This window comes from Pezoporus flaviventris, unplaced genomic scaffold (genome assembly GCF_033815535.1).
Source record: "Pezoporus flaviventris isolate CSIRO_AGI_PZ_B2104156 unplaced genomic scaffold, CSIRO_AGI_Pfla_v1 ptg000002l, whole genome shotgun sequence".
Taxonomy (NCBI): Eukaryota; Metazoa; Chordata; class Aves; order Psittaciformes; family Psittacidae; genus Pezoporus; species Pezoporus flaviventris.
Genome location: NW_026892550.1, coordinates 91,586,039 through 91,608,981, shown reverse-complemented (window position 1 = coordinate 91,608,981; position 22,943 = coordinate 91,586,039). Strand labels below are relative to the sequence as shown.

The 22,943-nt window shown below is 40.0% G+C and overlaps 1 protein-coding gene across 5 annotated transcripts in view; it reads right to left on the bottom strand.

Annotated features, from left to right (window-relative positions):
• The window catches only part of LARGE1 (LARGE xylosyl- and glucuronyltransferase 1), a 278,219-nt gene that overhangs the window by 105,367 nt on the left and 149,909 nt on the right, over positions 1-22,943 (bottom strand). For all 5 annotated transcript variants that reach the window (XR_009741802.1, XM_061445076.1, XM_061445074.1 and 2 more), the window contains 2 exons: positions 20,418-20,541; positions 1,003-1,174 (listed from right to left, as the gene is read on the bottom strand). Coding sequence is in view for 4 of the 5 variants with exons in the window: in XM_061445076.1 (XP_061301060.1) it covers positions 1,003-1,174; positions 20,418-20,541 (296 nt within the window). In the remaining variant the exon portion in view is untranslated. The remainder of the gene's footprint in view (positions 1-1,002; positions 1,175-20,417; positions 20,542-22,943) is intronic.

Sequence of the window (22,943 nt, the reverse complement as noted above, 5' to 3'; positions counted from 1 at the left end):
AAGGTGCTGTCTTTTCTGTCACCTTTCTAATGAAGTGGTGTATTTTGCTTGTGTAAATAAATACTCCCGTTTCCTTAGGCTGACTTTGCTTGAGGTGAGTCAAGAGAGTCGAGGATATGCATCAAGGTTACACTTTTGAGGGGCTGTACAACTTCAAAGCAGGATACTGGAATGTCTCTGCGCTCACCAGCACTGCAATACATATTCTGAGGGCAAGAGGAGAACAATAGGGCATGTCTGACTCTGAAAAGCTGGCAACACCGGAGCCTGGAAGGATTAAATGTTTTTTGCAGTGTGTCAGCCAGGAAAGTGCTCTGGTTTGTGACAGGGTAGTGGGGAACATTTTTTGTGACTGTCTCCTTACACAGTTACTCTGAAAGTCTCCTTTCTTAGCCAAACTATTAAGGAAATTTTCAAGGAGTTGCACGAAACAGGGATAGGTAAAAAAAAACCCTACTTTAGATGGATACTTCAGAGCCCTTTATCAACTCACTAAGAGGAGTAAGCAGTAACTTCTTTGTATTCACATGTAAAACTCTGCCCCCTCCATCCTCCTCCCTGGTTCAGGTATGATTCTAACTTCATTCATTTTCAGCGGCAACATGGAGAAGTTATATTGAAAGTAATAATTAATTTTCATTACCAAAATGCAACAGAAACCATTTTCTTCCAAGTATTGAATACCAACAGGTACTTGAATGGCACACCACTGCAGATTCCTCAAAATTCTTTATCACCTAATTTATTGTCAAGCTCTCACCTGTCCCAAATAATGAGACCAATAAAACACACTACATAGATAATCAGTGTCATCAATCACTCTGTACAGCAAATCATTGAGGAAAGAGCTCACAAATAGAACAGTTATATTCAAATACCAAAAATTGAAAAAGTGAAAACATTTAACAAATCTCAGATAGCCCTTTACCCCCACTATACTGTTTGCTTTACCATTTTCCCTCCCCCTCAAATAAAGACAGTAAAAATAAATCATTAGAATACCTTTGAATTTGTGAAAGACGGCCCATAGCTCAGCAATGTCAGTGGCAAATGTTATGTCTGTGTCGAGGACAATGACTCGCTCAAGATTGGAAGGTAGAGTCTTAGTCAGAACCAACTTCATCAGCCCGTAAATCCCAGAGTAGTGTTTGTTGGGGATCCAAGACACTTCCGACTGACAGGAAAAAGGAAGTGGGAAAGAGGAAGAAAAAAATAATCTTCATTAGAAAGAGGAACTCTTCCTGACACTAGTTTCTTGTAATAGTGGGAGATTGCTGAGGTGGAAACAGACATCTAAAATCCTGCTTTTAAATTAACTTCAGAAGCTTTACAATATGATAAAGCTGCTAAAAGATTGACAAAGGGCTCTTCCAGGCAACTGCTTTACACAATATAATTGAAATTAGTTGAGCCTGTCCAACTTGGTACAATCCATTGGGAGTCATCCATGTATCTTGATAAAACTGAAATATATTTTTAAATCAAAATTTCAGGTGTAAGGTATCCTGCTTTCATTTTCAAACAAAACAAAAACTTTTGTGTTTGCCATTCCCAGAATCTTATGACTCAAGTAGAACTAACAAGCTTTTTTTGGTTTTCTTTTATTTCTTACAGATTGGAGGGCTGAATTTCAAAAGGCCAGTCATTTAGAACACTGGGCCACAAAACTGCGAAAGAATTACTTCTTATGAACTCAAATTTTTCCTAAGCCTTACACCTTTAATTTCTAACTACTGACATCACACAGACATGCCCCAAAGTGGAGAAAGTATGAGAACATTTTTAGCCACATTTTTTGTTAGTTATATATTGAAGAGGCAAACCCAAACACTTACATTTCTTCATTAAGGGCTAAACAAAACATTTCTACAGCTTCTAAAATAAGTTGGGATTCTAAACTCAGTATCTACTGGCACTAGAATGTTCCATGAGCTCTGCTGAATTTTCTTTCTTTGAGACTCAAGTTCTCAAATATCAAATATCACTGGGATATAAAAACGGGATATAGAAGTTTTTGTACAGCTCCTGTTGCCCTGTTTGAAATTCCTTATTTAATGTTTAAAAGTGCATGCACTAGAATTCTCAGATTTTAAGTTTTTCCTGAGTCATGCTCCCATTAACTTCAATTAGCATTTTGTCTGTCGGGGACCTGAGTGAGGCTGATTTCAGGATTTGTCCTGGCATGTTACACTTCAGAGAACGTAGGCAGAAAATAACTGCATTCATAAAACAGAAGATTTATTCTGTTGTTTAACTGTCTCATATCTGCTCACTGGTACTGTAAAGTTTTTATGTGAAACATCTTTTTGCACAGAAGAGCTCATTTCCTCCAAAAACCTTCAAGAAAACCTGACAAGAGATAGGTTCCTAAATGTTATTTGGAAGCTGGAAGAGTAGCTGAAGAAAGGCTAATAATAGCTGCTTAGAGACCATTTCTTTTATGAATATAAAGTAACAAGGCCACTGCTGATGTAAGCTGACCTGCTCTTTTCCCTTTAAAATGGCAAACAGTTGTCTTCTGCGTTATCAAGGCTACTGTACCAGGGCAGAGATTTCCCCCACTGCTAAGCTGGTAAAAAGACTGAGGGTAGTAGAGCAAACCTTTAAGGAGAAAGGCAAAATTTCAAGGGGAAAGGCAGGAAAAGCAGCTTGTCTTAAAACAACAAAAAGAGCAAACTGAAGTGGGAAGTTTCAGTTGTTTTTTGAAAGGCACAGCATCCTGGCAATCCATTGGTGTGTCCCATTGTGTATATAATTAATATGCAATCACTTACATATGGCTGGCACTGTCACCTCCATATGTATCGATTACTTACTTGTGCTTTCTATAGGATTTGCACTGTAAAATGCCACGATTAATACAAGCAATGATTGCTAGGACTGTGGTATAAACCACTATGAAAGAAATTACAGAGGGAAGTAATACACAGCATGGTTAATTTATGGGTCTAAAGCACCATTTCATTCTTGCTTGCTTGCTCTCTCTGTAATTTGTATGATGCTTAGAAGAGAGCTTGGGTCTCCCAGACGCATGGCAATATTAAGTCTCTAGTTATATAAAAATAAACCTCAATGATCCCCAGAAATGTTTTCTGAGTTTGAATCAGAGATAATTTCAAATGCACACCCTCAAAACTCCAGTTATTTGTGTCCTAGCTCTCTCACATGAGGGACCTAGGAATGGACCAACACATTAAGGTGTCAGCAAAGCAGAATTTACTCTGCTTCTCCGTACTCTGTATATCATTCTGAATCTGCCACTTGACATCCCTGCAATAGACCAGCCATGGAGATCAGCTCTCTAGTCATACTGACAAGGTAAAAGAGTCAAAGTACTTTTACAGACTTGAGCTTGCTTTGTTATTACACATCCCTGTGCTGTTAATTTTGGATGGCATGCCCTTCATTTTAGTAGTCCAACATACTGTAGCTCCGGAATAACTCCTAATATGCTTATGCAAATAAGCCTAAGGCAGGGGTTCAGATGTTGCATGAATAGCCCGAGACAAGAAGGGAAGGTAAAAGGTGGCTAGAAAAGTATATCACCTTTAAGGAGCCATTATATGTCTCACTGCAAGGAGTAGATCCTTGCCTGGCAGTTCCTTCTGATCTGGCACACAGAAGCCAAAAGCCTACCATCCTGAAGCCTGAAAGGATCACTTCTAAAAATGAAAAGAGCAGTCCCAAATGGTCCATCACAGCTGACAGGCATATGTTTGATCTGAGCATATGGTGAAGTTTGAACTCTCAATCGGTTAAATATACCTGAAGTTTTATCTCCTCTGATGCACTGTTGTCTAAGACATAAAGAGGGGTCCTAATTTGTCCCCCGTATAATTTCTTCATGGCTTTGCTATTCATGAATAATCTAACCATTCCAGATTTGTGCTGAGGAAAACTTACACTACACAACAGCACTGTTACATATGGTCTTGCTAAAAGGAATACAAGAACACTGTGGTTGAATAGGTGCTTAGTAGTTAAGAATTGCCAGTTTGAGATAATCAAGGTGGCATAAGCACAAACTCTTGTAAATTCTTCAACCTGCAAGCTGTCCACTTTGGTATAACCGGTAACACTTAGCCATTTCATTTACCTAAATATTGTCTAAACATTTTCTGTAAGTCTTAATACAGCTTTTTCTCTCCAGTGTAGTTAAAATGGCCCATATATGGAATGTCTGTGAATCATCTGCTTTACAAGCTAGATCAGAGTTGCCTTCAGAGAACAAACACTCCTATAAGATATGGCAGGAACAGAAAAAAAAAAGTAAAAGAGGAAAGCGAAACAAAATAGTGTGACACACTTTGCCATATGTATAATTCTCAGTTCAGCAGAAATAGCACACCTTGGATCTCTGGCTCTCAAGATCTGGATTTTTGTTCATGAGAGGAGAGTGAAGACAGGCATTTTTTTAGCTGGTGCTGACAGTGATTCTTTTAGGTAAGCTAAGTGAAATAATACCTACTCAGTATAGAACTTTCATCAGAATCATCTTTATTCTTTCCATAATTGAAGACTAAAAGTACACTAAATTATCTAAATTATTTGGTGCTTCTGGCTCTGAATATAGAAATTACATCCCCATGAGTCTGCATGCTGTATACAACTGATCACCCCGGTAAATGCCAGAGAAGCAGGAGGAACAGTCTCCATGACCAGCAATACTTCACCAGCATGTTGTCTTCTGTAACTATGCTCTGATTACCTCTGGGAACAGCTGGCTGAAACACAGTGGCTGTGTGCATCCTAACTCAGCTTTTTCACAGTTGCTCCCATTGTATAAATGTTCATCAGAGTTATCAGAACTGCTGTTTTTATGAAGTGAAATCTAATAGAGACATACAACTTTAAATCATGCTTCTCTGTTTCTGTGACAGAGAGAGGGGAAACAGCAGCTCCTTCTTGGTTGTGAATGAATTGTATACATTCTCAAGTATTTTCATTCTTAAAAACACTTGAGTATGGTTGCTCACACATTGAGATCAAGAGCACAACTCTTCTACAAAGTCATCACAAACACATTCAGCCAGACTTCAACTCACACTGTACTTCTTTAGGGAATCGCAGTGACACCGTTTTCCCTAAGTATGCTATTTTTTCCCCAAGTATGCTATTTTTTCCCCACAAACAGGTGATGCAGGAATTTGCCCAGGCTTCCAGGTGAATACTGATTGCTCTGTAGCTGTAAGCAAAATCTGCACATGGGCAGGTATCTTAAGCCTCTTTGAAAGACTCTTGAGGCTCAGCAGACAGCAAATTTGGAAAACACTACTAACATGAACAGAATGACAGCAGGAACACTGACCAACAGGAAAGGATGAACAACTTACGGGTGCCTATACTGTGTCAGATCAAAAGTCCATAGAGCTCAGGAGACAGTATATGATAGTGGATGGTGGCAGGTGCCTACTGAAGAATTTAAAAACAGGGAAATTCTACAGCCATACCACCCACATATATACTCCTATCATCTAGGAGTCTGCACCAGATTTTGGAGCTAGAGATGCTATTTCTTTTGTTAACAACTTTGGACGGATTTCTCATCTGTGAATTTCATCGATCTTTTATGTCCTGTAAGTTTTTAGCAAACACAACATCCTGCAGCAGAGTGCCATATCTTATTTACAACTCCTGTTTGTCTGGACCCAGCTATAGAGGGAACCTCCTGTGTTTCAGTTTGTGCCCACTGTCCCCTGACCTGTCACTAGGCACCTCTGAAAACAACTCTGTCTTCACCTCCCTTCAGGTATTTATATTCATTGATGAGTTTCCCCCTGAGCATTCTCTTCTCCAGGCTGAACAGTCCCAGCTTTCTCAGCTTTTCATTATGTGTGAAGTGCTCCAGTCCCTTAATCATCTTAGTGAATCTGACTTCAGTGGACTCTCTCCAGTATGCCCATGTCTCTCTTGTATTGAAGAGCCCAGAACCTGACCCAGCACACTCCAGCTGTAGCCTCAACTGAGTGGAAGGATCACCTCCCTCAACCTGCTGGCAATACTTTATTCAACGCAGCCAAGGATACCACCAGCTCTCTTTGTCACAAGGATACACTGCTGGCTCATGTTCAACCTGGTATCCACCAGGACCACCCACTCCTTTTCCACCAAGCTGCTTTCCAGCTGGGTGGCCCATGTACTGGTACATGGTGTAGTTCCCAGGTGCAAGACTTCACACTTCTCCTTGTTGAACTTCATGAAGTTTCTGTTAGACCCTCTTGTATTCCATTTTCTTAATAGAATTCCTTACTGTCCCACAGAATATATAGCTCCATAGCACCTCCTGAGCTGCAAAAAGCGCTTCTTGTTTAGCGTGGTAAGATGAGGGAGGTTTGGCTGATGAAGTGTTTTCCCTGGCAGCATGTCCTTAAACACTTTACACTGGAAAAATGCAACCTTCAATACGTATTGATTTTCTCACTACATTCACTGCATCTTCCTAGATATCTTTGGAAAAAAAAAATCAATAAAAATAATCCTCAGCTATGACATAATATCCCCATTCCCACTCCAAATAAAAGATACCATTTCTGCTCAGCTGACTTTACAAAAGCATCACTAAGGCCAGTATCTTGCAAGAGCCTGAAGGTCAGACTGGCTGGGCTAACGCACCAGGCTGAGTAACAGCAAGCCTGGAGGAAGAAGGTGCCACTTGCATGCACCCCTTTCAGAGGTGGGCTAAAAAAAGGGGTCAAACAGAACCAAATCCCACCATCACTCAGAGTTAATGGGTGCAGTTTCATTATGGTGGGGGGAAAAGCCATCAGCAAACAGGGGGAGCCAGAAAACAGAAAAGGCTGGAGGAAGTTGAAAAGGCAGTCTGTAGGTAATTCTGCCTCCTTTGGGCTTTCACCCAGGTTTTGCTATAAAAAGATATCTGGAATCCAGAATACAGTGACTGAAATAAGAGAAATGCTAACTGAGCCTTGCAATGAATGACTTGATGGAAAGCTGAATTTCCAAAAGTACAGTTTTCCTCATCACTGTTTTTCAGTTTCACACAGGGAGAACTTCATCCTACTATAAATTTTTGCCATACCTCTTCCCACATAAATGAAACCTGAGTCACAATTCCAGTGGCACTAGCACAGATCAGGGATACTTTCAGGATAATCTTCCCCATTTCACACTGACCGTCCCTCACGATATCTAAACTCTCTGCAGGGACGTGTGGCTGATCTCCTTTAGCAGGCTCTTGCTTCCAGGAAAGCAGTATCAACATCTTGTTGCTGAGACTGGGTTAACTGAATCATTGAGAAAGAAGGGGGGCACAGGATAACATTTAAATATGGGTAGCAGTCATGCCTGTCTTTAGCACACTGTATTTCTTTTTTACAAATAATAGTAAGAAAAAAAAAGGAATCAAAATCACACAAGAGAGACTGATTCCAAGTGACCAAAGAGCCTGGGACAAAGAAGGTGATTGTCACCTGTAAGGAATGTCAAAAGGAATCTCCTTGCATCTCACCTTTGGAAAATCACTGCCTTTGCTTCATCCTTGTCAGGTATCTAGCAAAAATTAACAGAAGAGCCATATTTAAATGAAAACAGACTCTAAAAACATGAAAACAGACTCTGCTTGCTGGATATCTTGTAACTTCAGCCCTGGATTTAATTTTGTCCTGGTGATTCACAGGTTTCGATATTCCCCCCTCTCCCCATAACAGGTCCTTACTATTTATATGAATGGTTGTCAAGGAAACCAGGAATCCAGCAAAGCTGGGTAACTTTTCTAGATTCAGAATTTCTGGTGCCTGAGTATTTACAGTAATAACAATAATTCACACTGAGAAACAACTCTAAGGAGATGGGAATTTACACATTTTTGCTAAAATTATTTTTCTGTTTCTGCTGGCCTTCATGGCTGTTGTTCTTACTCATCACAGAAGCTTGGGAGACTTTAATAGAATTCCACCTCATCTCTCACTTTATGAACAGATGATATCTTCCACACATACGTGCAACAAGTCTGGATACAAATAGCAGTGAGCAAAAAGGTTGAGATAGAAATGGATGATTAGCTGAACCTCTAGGTCCTGGATAATGCAGAGCAAATGCAGAAACTGTGAAGCAAGCCACAACTGGAAAGGAAGATTAGATATTAAAAAGGCAGAACAAAAAACCTCCCAAAAAAGCATCAGCATACAGCAAAGAAGAATAACTGCAAATTAATTCTCCTCTCTGTAGCAAACTCTGTAATGCAGTCTGAATGATGCTTGTTTTTCTTTGTTGTTGGGTTGTTTTTCTTCCTTCACAGATCTCTCACCAATACACACAGGGCAGACAAGTGGGAAAAACCTGATTTAAGAATGCATCTTCAAAACAACTTCCTTAATAAAAAAATTAACTGAGGGTGCTAAGAGTTAAGACATGCTCTATGTTTGGAACCAACATGCTTTAAATGGATGAGACTGCAGACTGTTACATAAGCATAATGGATGTTTTTTTGTCTCTGCTATTTAGGTAACAAGACATTCAGCCATACAGCTTCTTCAGAAAAGAAATAAGCACAAAGTAATTCACCTCCTGGATCTTTGAGGATTAGCTCCCTTCCCTCAGTCTTTGGCTGGCTTTTCTCCACAAGGTTTCTATTCCTCCCTCCTCGCTTAGCCCCAAACTCAAACGGACAGTTTCCATTTGACTCTTGAGTTCTTTCCTGTACTCTCATTTGAGATAGTCTTAATTTTCTCCACTATCTCCAAAGTGCTGAATGTCCTCTGCTTTTCTCTATTCATTTGTGCAAGATGAGACTGCAGAATAGAAAAGAAAAGTCTGGCCAGTTTCAGTTAGTGCTGTTTCTTGTTCCTTTGGGCCCTTCAGTCTCAACTCTGCATGTTTTCAGTGTGGCAGACAAGGGTGGAAGACCTACAAGAGTCAGGGCATCCTGTCAAAGGTCAGTGAGAATAAACCAAACACCAGCCTCCCTGTCCTACCTCCTCAGCAGAGGCAAAAAAAAAACAGTCTTCCCTGTAAGAGAAGAAAAAAACCTTCTTTTTATTTTCCTTTTTATTTCTTCCTGTCAGTGAATGAGTGAAAAGAGACACATAAGCTGGACTAGATCAAATGGCAAGAAGCCATTTCTGCTAAAAGCTGACTGACAGGTAGGTCTGGCAAGAATCTGGCCAGTGGTGAAAAGCAACTCATGGCTGCCCTTCTCACTTCACCTGTATGGAAAGATAAGAGAGATCAATTGCATGTTTTAATTGCCAGTGGACTCAATCAACCAGCTCTTTGTCCTAATCCATCAGGGAAGATAGAAATCCATGAAAATATTATTTTGTCAGCTTTTTAATTTTAGTAACTATGCAAATACATGCCCATTGTACAAATACATGCTGCAGCCATTATATGTTCTGGCAAAACTCCATGCAGCTCTTGGGGTGAAAGCCCAGAGTCGTTCTATGTATAGTTTTCCTATTGTCAGGATATTAAACAGGTGTAATCAAGACACACTGTCCAGAATAAAAAGCAGCACTTTCTCCTGCATAAACACCTTATGTTGGACAGACAGTACCTTCAGATACAAAAATGTATCTGAAGTGGGACTTTTTTCCTCTAATGGATTTTGTGCAAGAGTCCTTTTTTTTTAAGGATGACGAAAGAAGGTAGCAGAACAGTCACAGTGATTGATTATTATTAACCAAGTAATTCCTGGAAGGAGACTGCAGGTCTAAAATATTAGTTACCATTTGCAAAACATCCCCAACCAAAGTCCCAGAATTTTGAAGGAAGGACTTCTCACCCTTTTGAGACCGAAAGATCTCATCCTGTTTATATCCAATACAAAACAGAATGCACTGCAATGCAACAAGAGTTGCAGAAGACAGAATCACAGAATCAAAGAATACCTAAAGTTGGAAGGGATCTGTAAGCATCAGTGAGTCCAACTCTCTGTTCCTTGCAGTACTAGCTGAAACCAAACCATATGACTAAGAGCAACGTCCGGAAGGTCCTTGAACTCTGACAGGCTTGGTACCATCATGACCCTGGGGAGCCTGTTCCAGTGACTGACCACCTCCTCAGTGAAGAACCTTTTCCTTATGTCCAGTGACAGTTTCTGGAAAGTATGTGGGAATGTAGCCTCCACCAGACCACTGACGTCCTAATATGAAGTCAAAAAAACAGCAAATACATGCGAGAAAAAAGAATTAATTCTATGACTGAGAAGGCAATTACTAGCTACTATCCAGCATCTCACCTGTAAAAGCACCTCTCTCCAAACCTAAACTTTCATTGTTTCTGTCTTCAGAGCCTTGTTCTGGTGAAACTTTTGACAGCTGAAAATGCTGCACCAAGAAAGAGGCCATCAGTGGTTAGAACACACATCCATCCAGTTGGTGGAATAAATGCCATAGCCCATTATTAAGTCTCTTGTTTTCTGCAAAAGCAAAGACTTGGCAGGAAAACAAATCATCCTCCATCCTGCACGTCTGGAGGCCGGAGTGGAAACTTCTTATATCGCAACTATTGCTTGAAGAGAACAAAAATTATATGAAGCAGTGTGCTATTCTCCAATGGTAAGTATTATAATAGATCAAAACTCCTGAGGACTAAAAAAGCTCCAGGAATACATCTGGGATAAAAAGGATATTAAAGGATAAAATGTATTACAAGTCTGAACAAGCAATACTAACAATAACATAGTATAAGAAGCACTAAATGCAACAGAGGGATAGGGAGGAAGCATTATTTTTCTTTGTTACCAGAAAGAGATAAAATGTCTCTTGAATAATGCAGGACTAACTAGAGAAGCAACCTGAAGAAAATAAGACATTATCGGGAAAGCTGGGCTCCTTCAAAGCAAGAAATATTGAACTTGGTGTTCATGACACCTTCTTGCCTAGTTTCTGGTTAAGTATTGGTCAAATACTTGAGATAACAGTGAGTTTACATGAGTGGTGTTTAAATCAAGTGTCTATGCAGCAAGCATGTATCTCTTACACTCCCTGAAACTTTTGGTGTGAGAGCCAAGGTCACCTGTGTCACCCTAATTCCAGATAATCTTGTAGTTTCACCCTAAGGACCATCAGATAAAAATGCAGTCAGATAGACTGGTGAACACTGATCCTAAATGGCTGCTTAAAACAATACAGATGGAACCGTTTTATAAAGGCTTTCAACTATATCAGCTAAAAACTGTGGAATCCATTCAACTGTGAAAAGGGTCAAACCTGAAGTAATGGAACAGTATATAAGAAAACTATCAGGGGACTGAAATGCTACTGAGTTTTCATCTTTATTGCTGAAAGGGTGAGACCTAGACACCAGCGTCGCACCAACAGAAAATGAAACTTCTGCAGGATTAAGTCAGTTTGATCTGAAAAGTGGTATCTCTACTAACAAATAAAATTACTCAATTTAGAAATTCAAGTGTTCTCATAACAAGTTGACTCAAGAAGAGTTGACTCCGTGGCATCTCATTAATAACCTTAGTACGTATTTCCCATTTGAAGCAGGCACTCAAACTCCAAATCTGCCTGAATGCCCTTACCCAGGCTCAAATGGTTTCAGACCTATAAGAAGAGTGACTTCACTGTGTGCTCGTGCTACATCAGACACACAGCATGACTTGTAATTTCCAGTGATGTGGAAAAGTGTCATACAAAAAGATGTGCCCAGGTAAAGATGAATACAATTTTTCACTACAACACTGACCATTTCAGCCCTCATCCTTCAGAATACTTTCTGCTTACCCTGCCTGCTGTACTTCTCCATGGGAAGGAGCTCACATCTGAACTACCATGCAACACATCCCTGAATTCCAACATCAAGTACATTACAAATAATGAATTCTAACAATTGCAGCTCCCTCATGGTGAATCAAGGATACTCTTGGGAGTCCTTCCAGCCTGCTACCTTTTTTCAGCTTATCCATTAGACATGGACATACATGTACTTCAGTTCTTTGTAAATCTAAAAGCAAGGATCACTAAACGTTTTTATAAGATGCTCACATCAATACCAATAGTGAATAGGAACACCTTGAACAGTCTGTCCTATATCCTTGTGAGCAAGTAAATAGCCATTAAGACCTAAGACCATAGTCATTTTATGTCTTCCCAGCCTTTTTATCTATTAGTGCCAACAGAGGAAACTGTGCTGGAACACAAACTGACCATTAACTCTCCTCAGCAAGTACTAGGGATATACAAACTATAACCCTTAAGCATATGTTCTGGGTTTAGCAGTAGCAGTTATTTTTTCTCCTTCCTGGTACCTGGTGCCATGCTGTTTTTTGACTTTCGGCCTGGGAATGGTGCTGATAGCACCGATGTTTTTTGTTACTGCTCAAATGTTTGGTCTGGCCAAGGACTTTGTGAGCCTCATGCTCTGCCAGGGAGGAGGGAAGCCAGGAGGAAGCAGAGACAGGACACCTGACCCAAACTGACCAAAGAGGTATTCCATACCACAGCACGTCATGCCCAGGATGTAACTGAGAGTTACCTGGAAGGGCTGGGAGACTGCAGGGTTGGAGGAGGTATCGATTGGTGCTTGGTCAGGCTGAGGGGGGCGAATTATCGGTCAGCAGGTGGTGAGGTGTTGTATTCTCTTCCCTGGTTATTTCTCTTATCATTATTATTACTGGTGGTAGCAGCAGTGATTTGTGTTATACCTTAGTTACTAAACTGTTCTTATCTGAACCCGTGGGAGTTGCATTCTTTTGATTCTCCTCTCCATCCCTCCAGGAGCAGGGGGAGGGCAAAAAGGGTGGGAGTGAGAGAGCGACTGTGTGATTTATGGCCGACTTTGTTTAAACCACGACAGCATATCAAAGTGTCAAATAAATTCTGTATGTCAAATGTCCCATATTAGCACAGCAAAATGCTTTCATTTCTCATGGATGGATGATGAAGTTCTGAGAAAGCAGTTGCTGTAATGGGGATACATAGCACAAGCAATAGCTGCAGCAGTCAGTTTGAGGAACAGTGTGTTTTTAACTTCTTTTTTTCCCAGGGTACATTGGATATTTTGTCAAACTGAATAATTTTTGGAAAATCTCATGTGTAGTTATTTATCTTTTCCTCATTCTCTGCTAAAATAGCCTTCCCTGAAGGTGCAACACCTTGCTGCAATGAGTGATGTTTAAGAAGCCAAATGTGAAACAGGAATCCTTGCTATTCAAATGTCACAGTCAGATACTATGATATAAATGTGGGTGATGTCAAAAAAAGGAGTTGGCTCCTTTTTCCTCACTTCACATATGTTAGTTACAAAGAGCAGCTACCCTGGATTCTTGGTGGAGGTAGTACATAGTGAATGTACTGCTTTTCCCTAGAGTCAAGATAAGGTGGAGATACAGAGAATCTCACAACAGATAAAGTTATAAAATAAACAAAGAATTCCAATGTTTCTAAAACACCAGTATAAAGGTGTTATAAAAGCCAGGGATGAGGCTTTCTTTTGGAATAGCCAGTTGTGCAGTAGAAGCACTGCACAACAGAACAGAGTATGTAGGCAGACTGGGACCCTTGAAAGTGGCCCAGGATGCACCTCCTTTCATCACATTGGGCTTCATCCCAGTATACCAAATTCTTATATTACCAAATCTTAAACTAAGTGACAACATTTGTAAATCTCAGGAGAAATTACAGAGATATCTCCAAAAAGCTATTGCACCTTTGGCATCTCGTCTTCCTCCACAAAATCAGAAGTGAGGCTGCTTATGAAAGCTGGATGCCACTAAGCAGATAACAACTGCTGGAAGTCAGTAACAGCACCATGATTCCCATTCTCATGGCCAGTTTCTGACCAGCCTCACTGATTTCCACAGCACTTCTTTCATCACTGCCTGTTTTGAATAGGCATAAATTTAAGATCAGATGTGATTTTATCTAAAATTACTTTTTTCATATTCTAGGCCTGAGTAATAACAGAAAACACATCTAATAATAATTTGTAATGTTGCATGGCTTTTTTTGTTCTGTGCAGAGAGGGATGGGAGGATAGAGGAAGTACAGCTTAGGCTACTCAGACTGCATGGATAGATTCTGACCACTTCACAAAGGTTCCACTGTGCTGGGGAGTTTGAATTGCTATCTGTTTCTTGGTGGATACTCATTTCCTCCCAAGCAGTCTGGAGGAAAATATCTTGGCTTACAAAACCTGATCTGTTAATGTCTAGTCATCTGTATTGAAAACCATGGATAAAAGACCCTGTTCTTAGTGTGTCAGCACTGTGTCATAACCACAAGTGTATTTCATCACCTGAGACTTCACGTGTCAGTATTCAATATGTTCATTAGCAAATACACAAAATCTCTATCATAATTGGAAATTCATATCTAAAACTAAGCCACACAAGTTATCAAAACCTGTACAATGTTTTGATTATAAATTTTGGTATTCAGAATCTTCAATTTGCATTTAATTATTTTTTTAAATAATTCTGTAAAAGAAAAAGGGAAAGGGCAGGAAGAAACAACAGTCTATGCCTCTTACTTCACTGATGTGGAGTAGGCCAGTTTTCAAAAAGACAAAAGGCTTGTGAAATGCAGCAGCATTGCAAGTCCATTATAATATGTGACAGTATTTGACCAAAACCACAGTCCTGTAGAAACATTTTAATTGAATACCTACCACTGCATAAATGAATGTAAGCATAAAGAGATGCTGCATTTCACATCCTGTATTGAATTAATAGCAATTAGATCTTGCATATGAAGTGGAAAGAAGGAAAGTAACGTACATCTGCTTAATAACTTTGTGTGTCTGCCTCTGAGGCATACAGTGAACTATTTAACAGATAAACAATCATGCACTGCCCTTGAACAATACATTATCTGCATGCAGTGCAATGCAAATATAGTCCAACAGTTATAATCCGTGATAATTAGTAGGCAGTCACTAGTCTTGTGAAAATAAACTGTTATGAATATCTGATTCTGCAGCATCCAGTGGAAGTGCTTGAATAGGAAGATGGTGGAATGCAGGAGAATGCTGGCCAGTTTTGTTGTTCAAGGTTTTATCAGCATTGTTATCATTGTTATCTTCTGCAGCTGATACAACTAATACTAAACAAATAATCTTTCCACCAAATCTCACATCTTCCCAACCGTCAAAGAGGTCTCTCTCTTCCATATTCAGATTGCAGGATCTGCAGTTCTGTTGGAAGTGTTTGCTTGAACATGGTTCCAAAACTGGCATACAGCAATGTATGATACATACATCCCCATCAATACTATCATTCATTGGAAATGTTTCCACTGGTAGCAAAAAAAAATCCCTGGCATTGGATTTGATTTTCATTGGTTGCACAGACACTTACAAACCAAGCATACTTTAAATCATCACTGTCTTAGGGTAACTCTTGTGTGGACAATATAGTTGTCAAAGAGGACAGCTGGTTGCTGTCTGGTCGAGGAAGGGTGTTACCATGGTAAGGGTACTTGCAGGGACACCTTAGTTGGATGCCTAAGTAAAAACTCCATAAAAAAACAGTGAGACTTCAGTGAGACTCCCTAAAACACAGTTCTGTCCAATTTTTACGATCAGCGGGTCTGTGGTCTTACATGACCACTGCAAAACACGTATAATCCATTGTTACAGATCACCTTAACCTACATACAAAGATTTTTAACTATCGTAAGTAATGTACAAAACATTGTCCTACATGATCACATCTACACATTGGAACTGTTTCTATTGATGGTCTTATCTTTGCACAATTGATTAACTTTGCAGCAGGAACTGTCTGGGAATCGCTGGGACAATCAGATTCTCCACCCAGGATGTTAATCAACACATTTAAGCATACAAATTGGTCTAGGCACAGCAGGAACCGCCTGGGAAATCTCAAGAACTGCCTGAAATTCCCGCTGGGGCAGCTCTTGTGTCGATCTGTCAAATACTTCTTGTGCAGATAGCCAGCAGTTGAGTCAATCACCTCCTTTCAATTTGGTCTGCTGTCTCAAACCAATGCTTTATCTCATCTTCGCAGACGACTAGCCTGGAAGTTCTGGGACCACTCTGGGAATTAATAACTTAAGTGCATTGGGAGTGCACATAGGCACAGCCCTGAGACCAGCTACATTACAATTATAATTAAATAATTAAACGTTATTATTCTGCTTAAGTCTTCTAGCCCTTGCCCATCTTTCTGACCAAATGATGTCAACGTCTGACCTAGTGAACTACCTCCCCAGTTCAGATGGAAGTGGCTAAGGAGTGACTCATCTCATGCTTAAGTAAAAGCCTAAAGTTAGGTGGTACTTTTGGTATGCATAAGTATCACATATCACATTTATCATACATCACATTTATCCCAGCTTGGTTTTGATCTCTGGATCACATCACTGAATTTGAGCGTGCAAACATCAACATTTCTGATATGAAATCACCTAAGGCAGCACTTGCAGTGAGATGCGTGGTTTATTGTTTCTGGGAACAGTAAAAGCTGGAATATTGTGGATATATGCAGCAAAATATGGAGCTTTCCACTTTTTATTTCCATGTCAAATGCTCACCTACTGCAAAAACCAATTCACCATTCCTACCTCCAAGTTCAAAGATCACTTGCAGCACGCATGCTTGTGGGCTGAACTATTTAAAGGAAATGGATTTTCTGCTTTACTGGTGATGAAGAAACTACATTTATTTCGGCCATCAAGATTCACACAGAGCAGAGCAGGCAACTACTCATTCTACCTTCTGCTTCCCTTCGCTCACCTGATGTTGTCAGCAGTCTGTCAAACAACATCTGGGAAAACAATCTCAACTCATCTGTATTCCACACAACACAAACTACTGCTTTATCAGCTGCTCCCTCTGCTCTGGGCCAATGCAGATCACAACGGGTTTAATGTCTATACTTCCCTACGAGTGAACTGACATGCGATTCCACATCGAACGATGAAGTGTAGAATCTCAGTGCTCATGTTGCGTACCTTCAATAGTTAGCTCTGTAGTATCTTCATGTAAGACTGAACTGAATAAACCACAACATCCTGCAGCCTGGTATTTGCAAGCCACTGCTGTAATGGGTCTTTTAGATCAGTGTTTCACAGGTATGATTTTTTTCTTTTATTTAATGTTCAAAGAAGACAATTTTCAGCTTCCAGTTATTTTGTGGGATGCACTGCTGTAATAGCTACATCTACTGCATTAGGACCAAAGCTGAGTAACATAACTAATTTAACCATACAAAGTGAATCTCCATTGCCAAGTAACTTTCCAGTTTGCAGTCACAGCCATATGTGGCCCCACAAATTTGGAAGAGCTATGTGTGGGCCATACTGAGTAGAACAAGAATGAAATCTGCAGCTATGGAATGGCTCAATTACTGACACCATTATCAGCTGCCCACACTTCAAGGATGCTTATTGCTGATTACTACACACATGTAGCAAGTCTAGTTAATGGGAGAGAGTTGCACTGGCAGTACAGTTCACAATCTAAACAGTTTCTGAGCTGAGGGAGAGCTTTTAACCACAGATCACCTTTGTGGTTACTGGTAAAGCAATAGGGAGACAGGCCAAGATATGCTGGGGGAGGTTACAATTGTCTTAGTAGAACTGTCTGTTAAAATCATCAAACTAGCTGTTTAAAAGAAATATAGCCAGAAAGGTTCCATCTCAACTGCTGCTGACCTTTTTCCTAGAGATGCTGTTATCGTGGCTCAGCTCCACAGCCAAGTCTCCTCCTCTCCCACCCCATTCCCTATCGCGTGCCTCAAGCAAAGATAGGCCTTTCCCTGGCCGTCCTTCCCTGTGCTCCGTCCTTCTTCCAAGCAGGCTGGTGTTAGTTTGGCAGCACTTGCCTCTAGGGAGAGAATGAACACAGGCTCTTTGTGGTGCAGCATGAGCATGAACAGATGTGACACCTTGCAAAGGAAAAATAAGTCTTCTCTAAGTTTCAAAAGAAACATTTGACATGCATAATTCACAGCAGCAGACAAAGCAGACACATTGGTTTTGGGCCGTAGAAATTCTGGGATAATCAGTGGAACCTTGCCTTCCCTTTCTTGCAGTGAAGCATCCAGTTTTCCTCTAAAACCCACAAAGAAACAACACCTACTGCAGAGCCTTATTTTCTACACCTTCCTTCAGGACACTGGTTGGCCTAACTCTATGCTAAACGGCAAATATTTTAAGAATTGCAGGATATGTTAAGAAATGTTGCCAAATATTTTAGCCTCCAAATTCTGCCTTTAAAAAAAGTCCCAACAAAACTCTAGTGGAAACTGTTGCCGTAATTCTAAACAGCTCCTTGAAAAAAGCCCAAACATCTATACTGTTTATGGAGGATCTAACATTATGTGCTTCCTTTCACTGTCTGAGCAGGAACAGGAACAGAACAGGACATTTCCCATGACTTAAGGGCATGAGCTAACATGCCAGCTCCTGCTGCATTGGAAGTATGAGGCTGGAAGCTCATATATATCAAAAAGGAAAAAAATAAACATGAAATGAAATGTTTTCTGTAGCATCTGTGTTCCAAAACAATAAAACCTGGGTAAATGAAAGCTAAGTGAAAATGTTCAAGCTATTGTTCTGTCTAAATCTGTTAAAAATGCCAGCAATTGGCACTGATTACATGTTCAAAAAAGAACTACGGCAAGTCATTAAAACTGAAATATAGTATGTATTGTAACATTGTATTCATATGTCACTTTAGAGAAAGGTAGAGTTTCTAGTAAACATTCCAGCATCAGCTCTGTGTTTTTGAAACACTGGACAGCATAATACAGTTCTTAAGAGTATGGGTGAAATACATGAACCCAAACCAATCATTAAATCCTCTCTAGAGGCTATGTAGGAAACACTGAGATGAGCTCCTACTGCTGCCTGTAAAAGGCTCCTCTGTCTTTTTTGCTAAAACTTGCAGAATGATCTGGATATGAGCCAGCATCATACCTGGCTTCTTAAAACCCCGTTTATATTTACAACTCTTTGCTGTCCTTTGGCAGTGTCTGTCACATTCACCTATGCTGAGTACTACTTTATACTTGGTTTTTTTTTGGCTACTGAAATCAGGCAAATTGCTTGGTATGCAGTATGCTGAGCTCCGAGCAAGAGTGGCAGACCTAGAAAAATGTATTCATGCATCAGTACCTGTATCTAGTAAGAAAGTGGTCCCCAACCTAAAGCAAGATAAGTCCAGTGTTGCTTCAGGTTGCCTGCCATATGAAAATTAAAGCTGACTGGAAGAGGGAGGAATAAAGCAAGACTCTGCTCTGTAGCCTCATATCTGCACAGTGTTTGCCTATAAATCAGGAAGTTTGGGATCACTGAAGTAAGCTCTCTTGGTTATTATTTACTTAACTAGATTGGACCATACCCAAATGACCAGAAGGAAAACACTAAGAGGTCTGTCTTCCCCAGCTGAGAGGCTAATTAAGCACTGCAAAAACCCTACAATTTGCAGAAAAGCACATGTAATATAGACACATACAGGATTTACAAGAATAAACCTCCTCCTTGCTATGAAGCTCTAAAGAACAGAAGGGAGGTCTCAAGCTAATTAGGTTAATACCAGCTTATGGTTTCATGTGGAAGAACCAATAAAGAAATAAAACCAGCTAGAAACAAAACACTTTTCTCAAGGATCAATTTTTGCCTTTTCCATCTTTCTACAACTTTTTGTTCTCAAGATTCTACAACCCAGTGTGCTTTGAATTTACCCTTTAATTAGCACAGCAATTTGCTAAATTTTGCTTTTTTCCTTGTTTCAGGGTGTTGCCCAGAACAGTCTGGGAAGTCATTCAAATTATTGCCACGAACCTCAAATGCTAAAATCAGACTACTTCATTCTACCTCCACAGCTAAAAAATGTGCAGCTCAAACTCAGTGCTGTGCCTTCGTGATTTATTTTAAACTTCGTAACTATGAAAAGATAATTACTTTATGCTTTGAGTAACTGATTTTTTCACCCTGCCCCCACCACCCCCCCCCCCCCCCCTCAGAATTCTCTTCATATTCATTCTTTTGAAAGGGCATCCAGATAAAGAAGGCAGCTATTTTAAAATGTAGTACTAATACCTCATCAGAATGTGCCCACTTATGGTATTACACACCCATGCTTAAGGAATGCAGGGAAGTTGAGTGCTTCCAATAACAGATTTGGGCTTATTGAACAAGATACTTACAATTCCACCATCGCTACTAGAAAGAAGTACCTTTAGCAAACCATAGTGTGATCAGATGCAATTCAACTCGGGCAGCCAGAAACCTCTTGATAGCAGATAAAATTCTAAGATGCTAAAGAACATGCCTCATCAGCGGAGAAACTGAACTGATGTTGGCCATTTAGTATCTTCTAGTTAAGTGTAACTGGGATTCCAATCATGTGGGTTAAAATTAATTTTAGCCAGGAAGAATATTTTAGCCAACAGTTCTCCCACAAGTCACCAATCCAGAGAAATAAATAAAAAAGGGATGGCATGAAGTGTATGAGCAACATTTGTGTTTGTCTTTCTTTACCTTGAGTTCATCTGCATCATAGAAGTCTATGCGCACAGCAGGGACCATCCATGTCTGGAACAGAGTCGCCAGGATCTGTTTGGCAATTGCATCTGCGATGAGGTGGAAGTGGAGTGGGTTTCGCCTGATATAAGAAGAGAAAGAAATGCATTAGTTTAAAGGTTTCTAATTCCTGTTGTGAAAAGACAACATCGGAACTTAAAAAGCTTTAACTATGTCTAAGGTCTCAAGGTAAAGCATACAGCATGTTTGGTGGAGTCCTGCTCTGTGGCCAAAATGCTAAAACACAATTTGAATAAACATGACAGTAATAGAAATACTGGACCAGTTTCTGGGTGGTTGTAAATAAACATAGCTCCCCTGACTTCAGTGGAATGTGATTATTTACAACAGCTAAGGATCTGGTCCCTTCTGCCAGCTCCTTAAAAGAAGGTCAAGTTAATCCCATTTGGGGACTTGAGCTGTGAAACTGATTGCTTTCATTTTCTAGGTCAACCTGCTAATTTATCTTTGTGGTACAAACAGTTTTCTGTGGAGAAGTAGGGGTAGAAAGGAAGGTTAAAAGCTAATCATCTGAATGAGGTGAAATTCCAGGACCAGTGAGTTTACACAGATCTTTTCAACAAAGCAAACTTGGGGCATCAACAGCTGTCCTATGGGAACACAAAATCAGGTGTTCCAGGTGAGTGCCTTCTAGGTACTGGCACAGTAAGTAGAATGGAAATTGTAAATTTCCCCACATCCCTGTTGCTAAGAAAGAGGGAGGGTTGAAGAAAAGGAGGAAGAATTATTTTCCTCCAAAAACACCAGCTGTGGGTTCACCTCTGTTACAAGACTTGAGCTAAGTGAAAAGCTTCAAAACAAGATGAATGAAGCCAGTATCAGCAAGACTGGCATGGTTTGACAAAGCATATGGAGTTTTCAACAGTAATGTGAACTTAGACATCACAAATACCATGTTTTAGCTGCTTTCTTGAAGGGACAGTAAGCAACAAAGTCTGATCTTTACTCAACTTCTGTGGCAGGAGTAGGAAAATTTGCCAGTGGAAGTTAGTCATGATGTGTAGTTTTCTGTGTTTATCCCTAGCTTAGCAAACTTCCAAGTCAGCAGAGAAGGACAGAGTTTCAAAAGCCACTAAGAAGACAGATGGTTCATGCAGACTTTAGCATTGGCTCAACCTTTCTTCGATTCCTATGGCGGAATAGTAGAGCTTTATTTATGTGAAATTTGTAAAGATAAATCAGTGTATACTTGTTACCTGATATTTTTCATCTAGAAAGAGAAGCATTTAGTGTCAGATGCTGGTTAAAGTGGAAGACGACTGATGCTACTACATTCTTCTGTGTGAACAAGAAGTGAAGGAATCTATGTTAGTTCAGGACAATGTACTCCCATTAAACTTTTGAACTTATTATTTCTTTCTCCATTTCCTGCATTATTAGACAAAATGTGCCTTTCTCTTTAATGCTATTCTTCTTGCTTTGATGAGTAATACTGTTTCTCACTTAACAAAGTCCACAAGAAAATGTAAAAATATATATAATGGTTCGTAAGATCATAACACACCACTCAGCAGAAACAAGAGATTGTTGTGAGAAGCAATATATGGCTGGATTTTGCAGTGTTAGAAATACTACACCTGAGATCCAATACCCCTGGATGCCAGTGAAGGTGTTGTATGGGCTTCAGGGGCACCATGATTCAAATAATGTGCTTACATGTTACGTGCTGGTTAGAAGCCTTATGTATGAGCTAATCACGACGGCAGAATAAACCCACATCTGATCTACGTTTAACTATACCCAAAACACTGCTTTCCAAAAAGGCAAAGGTCTTTCAATCTCCAGCTTGCCCTGGAATGACGGGGGGAAAAGGAAAGGTGAAGGCTGCCAGCTGCTGAGTGTCCCATTACCAAGCTAAAGGGATCACAACAATTATAACTGCTTCACCAGCCCAGCAGGAGAGAAGAGGAGGACATCCTGGCTCATGCAGATTCCGCAGCAACCAGGCACCTTGCCAAGAAAATATCGGGAAATAGCAATGATAAGGAAATACATTTCATTAGCAGAGAAAAGGCCAAGAGAAACAAAGTACAACATCAGTGGCTTTGGGTACTGGCAAAGCAATATCTCTAGGCAAATAGGTGTCGAGTATCAACATACACATCCTACACAGGTCCCTCTGCTTAGCAGGGGCTGAGGCCAGTATCTGGTAGAACTATTCCCCAGTTGGTGTTCTTTAGTAACTTCTTTCCCTTTTTCCAGGGTCATTTATCTAGATACTGCAAAGTAGAATAAGAGTAAAAAATCAGTCAAAACCAAGAAAGCTGTATCACTTTCAATCCATCATTTAGTTAAATGGAACTGATATAAAATTTCAAGATGAAACACACTAGTTGAAAAGAAAAAATCTGATACAAAGACTCAGATCTTCAGTAGCAGTTTATACTTATCTGAATGACCCAAAGTGTATGAAACTTAAATGGGAACAAGAGGGTGACATTTTCTTTAGTTCAGCTCCTACTG